The following is an 8,796-nucleotide window of genomic DNA, read 5'->3' on the forward strand; positions in this document are numbered from 1 at the left end:
ATAGTCCAATTATACTAGTTTCTGTCTAGTTCCCATTAAATATGACAATTGTGAATGTATTCACTAAATGTGACGCAAACTATAGATATAAATATGTAGGATTTTAAATGTAAATGAAATAAATGCAAATGCAATAGCCACATATACAAACCGATTTTAAACTATTTCTACACAAGATATGTTTTACCAGGCATTTTTATTGACACTATAAACTATAATATTGTACAGCTTTGGAAAAAAAAAAGTAACAAGTTACTTTCAAATAAATCTCAGTTTTATACAGCTTTATCAAGAGAAAATATAACTTAACACAGCTGAACTCTCAAAAGAAAGGGCGGCTCTCCTTCCTATGCTTAGAAGATTACAATAATCATCCTCATAATGATAGATGCACCACACTTACCAGCAGATGGCATGTATTTAGAAATTACAGATTAAAATGGTTTAAAGGTATGTCAGTAAAAGACTGGGTCTTCTAGCAAATGTTACAAATCATGAGGGAGGAAAACAAATGAACACAGGATGGATGTATAACAGAGCAGCAGGATATTTAAAGTTTTTACAGATTCAAGAACATTTAACATAATAAAGACACATTCACACATCCAGTTAAATGATAAATGATTGCACAATATTCATTCTGATCAGGATATACACATTTTATAAATTATATATATATATTTTGATATATTTATATATTTTTTAAAAGCACTGCGTGGGACGGCATCATTTTACGCAAAAGAAAAGGGCAATGTACAAGTAATTACGTCTTGTGAAACGAAGAACAATGACATTTTATTTGATAAAAATAGAATTGAACAAAAATCAAGATTTTAAAGTTTTTTTAGTGCTTTGTATAATTTTTACCAGCATCTCTTTTGTTGGTGCCATATTTCCCATCACTAAGTCAGATGCAGCAGTTTCTGACTTTTGCATATTTTAATTTGCATAGATAATAGCTTTATCGTAGGTAATTCAACGGTTCTATCTTCATAATTCAGTATTTTAATAGATTTTCTTCCTCTTCTTACAAAAATAAAACCAAAATATATTGCGGTTTCTTTAACCCACAACATTTCTATGGGTTTTCTTCTGCAAATGCAAATTAAAATGACTACATCACCAGGATTTGTAGTTAAATATATTTCTGTATAGAGTTTAACAACCTCCATACATCTTATCAGTGATTCATAACACAGTCACCCTTTTTTATGTCCTTTACCAGTATTAAACTTACATAAACTTAAAAAAAACGAAACATAGTCCATCCTTCTTAGGTAGAGATCTGTGGTTTATTATGCTAGTGCATTATATGATTGTTATAAGGCAAGGTTTTTTTGCCAAAGGGATTTCATTCCATTTTAATAAATTAACAGTTCCACTCATTGAACTTAAAATGAAAAAAATGAAAATAAGACTTAAAAAACTCAAAATAATAATAAAGTTATTTACCAAGAGAGTTTCTGTCAACTGAAAAAAATACCACTTCGGCTGCAAAAGCTTGCTTTGCCAAGTGTGGGACCCTCATTAGAGAAAAAGTGCTTTAAAGTTATACATTAAATGTTCAAGTACTGTCCTGCATAATATGTCTGGATTTGTTCTTAAATATAAACACCTCTTTCTTTAAAGTTTCAACAGGAGAATTAGTCAGACAGTACAGAAATTAAAGTTTATAACAGATGAAACAAAATGTGTTAAAACTTTATATACATTTACAAGATCCTCATGGCCAGCCAGTCATTGTTTAAGAAAGGAGATAGGCCTATCTTTAGGCTTTTTCACGTAGAGAGAGGAACACAAAAATAATAGTGAAATAGGACATTCGCTGACAGGAAATAGCGCTATATGAAGGAAAGCTCTGATTTTCTCCCCAGACAGAATCCACCTCTGCTGCTGCATACCAGACTGCTGCCTCATGGCCGCCACCCAGTTTGGATCACACAAAGACACGGCCTCTTTACAAAGACAAGTTAGCACAGACAATAACACATATTAATACACACCGATTAACCAAAAACATTCTAGCTTATAATGCTGATCACCCCCTTCTAATGCATGGAGTCTTCCCTTTTTAGCGGTGACAAAGATGATTAGAGAAATTCCCACACCGATCGACTTCACAAACATAGTGCATTTAGTGTGATGACAACAATTATGATTGTTTTAGTAGAATTCATCTCTGTGAAGTTACTTCCTTTTATTAAAAGGATTGTACTCATGCCCTTATAAGGCAAAAACTATTTACTGTATGTTCATATATACACAAAATATCTGCCCGCATGTCACCAGCACAGATGTGGACCAACGTCTGTGTGGAGCATAATTCCTCTAATTCCCTACAGATTCCAGATTCACCTGTTAGTTTGCGCTGGGAAATGATGCATAAATAACAACAGGTCTGAAGGACCAAGGCGAAGAAAATGCTAAATGAGAGAAGTGATTAAATTATATACATGCATCCGCGAGTTGGTATTCTAATGAATGCTACATCGAATTAAAAACAAATGAGATCAAAAATGCAGAGAGATGTCATTTCTTCTTGTGTTGTACCTGTAAAAATGGGGATCTGTACACAAAAACCCTGACCAGACGTTCACGTTCTCTGGCTCTCTACCATGTAGGCATCATGTCTGGGAACCAGACCCGACCCAAATGCTTTGACACCTCCCAGTGGATATCGTCCAGCTCGTAACGGTGATCCGGAACCAGCACTTCCTCCATGATGGACAGCTGCTTCAGTCTGTCCCCGCACATCTTAACGAACTCCACAAAGGCGCTGCAGGACACTTCGCACTCTCCCAGGCCTATGGCGGACAGCTGCGTGCAGCGCTGGGCGATGCGGATGAGCTCCTCATCGAGCGGCCGCAGCCCGTTGGCGCACACCACCAGCTCAACCAGACGGGGGCAGGTGAGCCCTACGCGGCCCAGCACGTCTTTGCTGACGGAGCGGCCGAAGTAGAGGTGCGTGACGGGGATTTCGTCGCGGAAGAAAGGGTCGAACTCCTCCTCGTACAGGTAGAAGTACATGACCAGATTGAACTTGGGAGAGTGGCGCACCATTGCGTCCCAGCTGCTCTTCTTGATGGTGTGGAACTGCTGGCCTGGGTTCTCGCTGACCACGTCGATGCGAAGGTGCTCGAGGTGAACGTGCTTCTCTGAGGAGAGCGCGATGAGGAGTTCGTCACTCAGCAAGTGGTAGTTCAGAGCCAGTTCTCTCAGGCCGTGGCACTGATCGGCCACGCACATGATGCCTGGAAACAGGAGAACAGAATGAGGTGGAATCTATGCTGCCCTGCAAACGTATTCATACACCCTGAACTTTTCCACATTTTGTCACAACCTCCAATGTATTTTTTAGGCATTTTATGTGTTAGACACATGCAAAGTAGTGAGTAATTGTAAACTGTAAGGAAAACAGGAGCAGAAATGCAAGCGTAGCAGAAAGCTAACACATAATCCCCATAGTTACACATGGCGGTTGCAGCATCATTCTGTGAGGATGCTTTTATGAAAGATGGATAAACAGTGAACTCCTAGAAGACAACCTGTTAGAGGCTGCAAGACATTCGAAACGGGAACGGAGGTTTACCTTCAGAAAGGCGAACAAGCCTAAACATAGAGCCAGAGCTATGATGGAAAGGCTTAGATTGAAGTATATTCCTGTTAAAATGGCCCAGTCAAAGCCTAGATAAACAACCAACTGAGACCTGCAGCTGTTTTTGCAGCTAAGGGTTATGCCACAAAGCACTGACAGGGGGAGACTGAAAACTAATGAGCTCCAGACTTTTCAGAGTTTAATTTGTAACAAAATGTTGAAAACCTTGAACCTGTCTGATTCCGCTTCACAATTAAGACGTTTTGTGTTCGTCTATCTCGTAAAATCTAAACAAAACACGATGAAGTACGTGGTTGCAACATGACAAAATGTGAAAAATTCGAATGCATATCATAACATTTGCAAGGCACTACATGTAAGAAAAGTTGACCATTTTATCTTTTAGTATTAAATTTGTTTTTCCTGCATGATGCATTTATTTCTTTTAAGCAACAATTTGGTATTTTTGTGAATTGTCTACTTGAGGTAATCCAGTAGAAATCTTTGTGCCAGTTCTTGAGGCAAATTATTCCTCATGGCAGCAAAATTAGAAAATAACCGAAAAACATATATAAATAAAACACATGGCAGAAGATGGAGTCTGTCTTTGCATCCAAAGTATATGAAATTAAACTATCTGGAATTATCTGGACTGCATGTAACTGGATTTCATCCGGATCCATTCGTTCAATATGATGGACACCCAGAGTTGACTCTTATTGTGAACTGGCACAACAAATGAACTAAGCTGAATTTATCTTTGTGAGCAACGAGGTTCCCAATAATGAGTCAGTTATTAACAATTAGCAGCCATGTTGTAAATCATGTGTTGCGGTCGTACCTGCAGGTGAAACATGAGGGCAGCTGCTCATTTTCAGCAGCTTGAGAGTGTCGCTGTTGTTGGCCACCAGGACTTTGAGGGAGGGGTCATCTACGGGCGTGTCGTCGATTTTCAGGGAGGACAGGGACTTGGAGTTGACAAAAACCACCGTCAGTGCAGAGATGAAGTGAGACTGTTGAAAGAAAAGAGAAAGAGAGGCGTTTAATGGCACGAAATTTGAGAACTAGGGTGACATGAAACCAAACTGGTTCCAACACAATGGTGATGATGGAAATATACACGGAAATATAAAAATCTTTTTTATTTAACGGCCAAAAACAGGTGTTTTAAACATAAAAAAATTAGTTTTTTCTTCAAATCTAACAATAAGCCACTATTATAAATTTATTGATCAAAGACCATAGTCCATGGAAGTCTTTAGTTAAGAGAGGCTTTGCAGACTTTGACTGGAAATTGCATCTGACTGACTGATAAGAAACATGCCCCAAAAACAAGAGCTGCCACTTGAAACAACAGTTAAAACTTCTTTAAGCACGTCACTCAAAAAGAGGAGCAACATAAGATGCTGGTGGCTCCCAGACAGTTTGGTTTGAAAAACACCAAAGCACTTGTGTGGAAATTGCTCTACATATAAAGCTTGATCGATTGATTGATTGAAAACTGACTCAGCCAACAAACAAAACAATATTCATTATTTAAATGGAATATAAAAAGCTCCACTTGCAAAGATAATCTAAGCTACTGAAGTGGTATACCTTCTTTTAAAATCAGTCAAGTATGAAAGTTTGGTAAAGCCTAAAATGATCCAAGCTGTGATAAACTGTTAAAGAAAACTGAGACAAAAAGTGACATTTTAATCTGTTAACTTGAGGGTTTTCCTGGCCTAGACCTTCCCCCGGGCACACGGCATCAATCAGTCGGTCGGTTGGTCTTATTTATTCCATTCTTCCTTAAAACCTGAAGTTTGTGGGGGGTGGCTGAGTTATCGTTTCCCTTCAGGCTTACCTTGGGCATCTCCATGAAGCTGGGCCTGGCCGTGGATATGAGTCCCAGAGTTTTTAACGAACAATTCACCAGCTGAGAGAGGATGTCACACGCTGCCTCTGCAGACTCTCTGCTGCTGTCCACCTGCACATCAGACACAGAAAATGAAACCCTCATTTTGAATAGAAGATGCAAATCCATTTCAATGCATCCATTTAACTAGAAAACCTCTTAACTGTCTTACCTTAAAGCTGACATACTGTAGGTGGTTGGAGTGCTTTTTGATTATCTGTTTGATGAGCTCCGGGTGTGTGGCCTTCAGGTAGGAGCTGGCTGGCTGGTTCAGCTCGAACTCAAAGCAGCGCCACAGCTCTGGCATGTGGAAGGCCTGATTCCAGCCTCGGCACACCTGGACGTATTACACAACAGACTCAATGGAAGAGAAATGGGATTTATCAAAAAAGTACTTCTTCAATACTTTGTAATGTGACTCAATGTGACCCAGGGGGAAAAGAAACACGATAACCTTTCTGACCTCCACACCAAACGAACGTCAAACTTGTTTGGAGGAAGAAAACACCAGCTATAAATGTGGACAGACTGAGATTATGTTTCTAAGCCACTAAAAGGAACACTGAAAGTATGTCTGCTAAACCATAAATGATGAAACATCTGTATTTGCTCTACTGTAAAACTAAATCTTCAGTAAATAAAGGTGCGATCGCATGACAACGCCTTTGAGTTCCAGTCACACACTCCAGTTTATTTTACTGGGATTTCGTGTGACAGACCAACACACAGTAGTGCATACTTATGAAGTGAAAGGAAAATGATGCATGGTTTTCAAGTTTTGTTTTTACAAACCATCTGAAAACTGTGACATGCACTTGTATTCCTCCCTCATGAGTCAACGCCCACATTGCTCCAATTACTGTTGCAAGTCTTTTAGGGTGTGTCTCTACCAGCTTCCCACATCTACTCAGTGAAAATTTGACCTATTGCTCACTGCAAAATACCCCCAGCTCAGATTGATTAAATGGCCAGCATCTGTGAACAGTAACATTTAAGTCTTCCCACATGTCCAGTCAGATTTAATAACAAACTTTGACTGTTCCATTTTAACAAATGTGTAGGCTTGAATTTAAACTAATCCTTTCTTGCACTTTCAGGATGTTGAGGGTTCTTGTCCTGCTGGAAGGTGAACCTCCAATCCAGCTTCAAGTCTTTTGCAGCCTCTAGCAGATTTTTTCCAGGAGTGTCCTAGTTTTTAGCTCCATCTTTCCATCAATCCTGATCACTTCCCTGTCCCCGCTGCAGAAAAGCCTTTGCACAGTATGATGCAGCCACCATCATGTTATGTGGTGGGGATGGTGTGTTCAGAATGCTGCACAGTGTTGTTGCCATACAGCCTTTTGCGCACAGGTTAAAATGTTTAATTTTGAATAGCAATAGCACCTTCTTCCATATGCTTGCCGTATCGCCTACATTGCTTGTGGCAAACTTTATATGGTTTCTTTCAGTGTGCATTAATAGTAGTCCTGTTACAGTAATATCCCTCTGATGCAGACTATCCACAGTTTGGCTGCATAAATGTATTTTGCCAGTCTGAAGTAACATTTATGATGTCCAAGCCACACCTCATCCTGGCAGATTCTCCCACCCGAGCTGGGGATTTCTGCAGCTCATCCAGAGTTACAGTGGCCAATGTGGCTACATCGCTGATTAATGCTCTCCTTTCTCAGCTTATCAGCTTAAGCGCAAGACCCATGTCTTAGTAGGTTTGCAGTTGTACCAGATGATGGACTGAACAGTGCTACTGGACATGTTTATATATTTAACCTCGCCCTGCCCTATACCTGACCTGTCTTATGTGTTCCTTGGACTACATGATGCTGTTTGTTCACCAGTGTTCTCTAACAAACCTCTGAGGCCTTTACGTGAAAAGGTTTATGGGGAATGAATACTTTTGCAAGGCACTGTAATAATAATCATTTGAATGACAAGCCCCACATTGTTATATCACACAGTTTTACAAAGAGCAGAACGCTAATGCAATCCTTGCTTTTAGGATACCTGAGAAGCATAAGCCCTGTCCAGCAGTGGGAGGTACTGGAAAATGTGAAGCAGGATCTCCTGCGGCAAACACTCCCAGCTGGCTCCCTCCTCTTCCAGCTCTTTCTCTCCCCCGTGCTCAGCTGACCATCTGATAGTCTTCTGACACCCCCCACTGGGGCCTCCTCCTTCCTCCTGCTCATTCTCTTGGATACCTCGTTTCATTCTGGGAAAGGAGAATAGGGAGTTTAAATCATTTTATCACCAACCCTGCAACCCATAGACCAGTTCATACTCAGTTATATTCCCGCACATGCTATGAAAGACATTATTATATTAGGCTGCAAATCAATTGACCGTGGACACTGATGGACCACCTTTGACTTCTATCAAGGCACCCCTCATCGCGCCGCTAAGTACGCCGGAGTGTGAATGGTGCGGACCCAGCCTTTCTCGCTCACAATGAAAACATTTGTACTCATAGGTCACGCCTCCCTCTGGTTCAACAACCAACACAGGCGTCAAACTAACATGTCATAAATTGCTGACACCGAAATGAAGGCTAAAACGGTGTTAAATGGACACATATGTGCATAAACGTCGAGATACTGACGTTAAAGACGACACAAAAACGCTGATCTGTAGTAAGCTTAACCACATCTAACCACGCTGGGGTTAAGCTAACTATTATTAGCATGTTATAACTAGTTATTAAAACCAATCGATTTAAACAAGTTTAGGTTCTAAGCTTAACGTTGATGGTTTATCTCACCTGGCTTTCAGCTCCACTGTTTGCGGTTTATTTACAAGGGATCACTCTCAACGTCAACCGGGACCGACAAAATAAAACTGCGTACGGGCTGGCCGAGCGATCAAACACATTGGACCATACGACAGCACGGTGTGGCCGGTCGTTGCTGAACACCAACTCAGGAGGCTTCCGACGGGAGATTTCCAAAAGTCTTCGGGTTTTCCGGGCGCCTGACCTAGTTTTGAGTCACAACTCTGCCTCGGTACAGCACTTTGTCGGCTAAAGATGGCGTTTGTGTTGCTGTGCGGATCAGAACGCTGCAGTTATAGTGAACGGTCGGCAGGGGGAGTATTTACCCAAAGTCGTATTCAAAACAAACAAGGCCATTTAAGATAAAGAAAAAAAAAAACCCTCGAATTTAAACAATCGCATAAATTCATAAGAGTCTTCTACAATAGTTTCTTGCCTCTTGTAAAAGACGTTTCGGAACCAAAAGTTTAGATTTTCTGATAGTAATCATCACAATGAAGCTCCAGTTCTGATAAGTAATTTGAGTTTGTAGAGATACTGAAT

At 40.4% G+C, this 8,796-nt stretch overlaps 1 protein-coding gene across 2 annotated transcripts; it reads right to left on the minus strand.

The window, feature by feature from the left end:
• Positions 1-177: 177 nt before the first annotated feature.
• On the minus strand, positions 178-8,555 carry LOC124866881 (F-box/LRR-repeat protein 3-like). 2 transcript variants are annotated; one of them, XR_007037943.1, is made up of 7 exons: positions 8,245-8,555; positions 7,494-7,698; positions 5,665-5,829; positions 5,442-5,564; positions 4,437-4,608; positions 2,551-3,251; positions 178-1,955 (listed from the first exon to the last, which is right to left on the minus strand). XR_007037943.1 is itself a non-coding variant. In XM_047362901.1 (6 exons), exons 2-6 carry the CDS (start codon positions 7,695-7,697, stop codon positions 2,611-2,613), a joined length of 1,305 nt encoding a protein of 434 aa, XP_047218857.1. In that variant the 5' UTR covers position 7,698; positions 8,245-8,555; the 3' UTR covers positions 178-2,610. The 2 variants fall into 2 exon arrangements, 1 of the variants encoding a protein (XP_047218857.1); XM_047362901.1 differs by having other exon boundaries at positions 178-3,251.
• Positions 8,556-8,796: the final 241 nt, after the last annotated feature.

Source organism: Girardinichthys multiradiatus, chromosome 4, assembly GCF_021462225.1.
Source record: "Girardinichthys multiradiatus isolate DD_20200921_A chromosome 4, DD_fGirMul_XY1, whole genome shotgun sequence".
Lineage (NCBI taxonomy): Eukaryota > Metazoa > Chordata > Actinopteri > Cyprinodontiformes > Goodeidae > Girardinichthys > Girardinichthys multiradiatus.

Bases quoted from the DNA above. Each gene is read 5' to 3' on its own strand.
- LOC124866881 (XM_047362901.1), bottom strand. From the start codon at position 7,697: ATGAAACGAGGTATCCAAGAGAATGAGCAGGAGGAAGGAGGAGGCCCC. The intron at 5,565-5,664 runs GTAAGACAGTTA...TCTGATGTGCAG, and splicing joins TACAGTATGTCAGCTTTAAG to GTGGACAGCAGCAGAGAGTC. The intron at 3,252-4,436 runs GTACGACCGCAA...TCCTGTTTCCAG, and splicing joins CCCTCATGTTTCACCTGCAG to GCATCATGTGCGTGGCCGAT.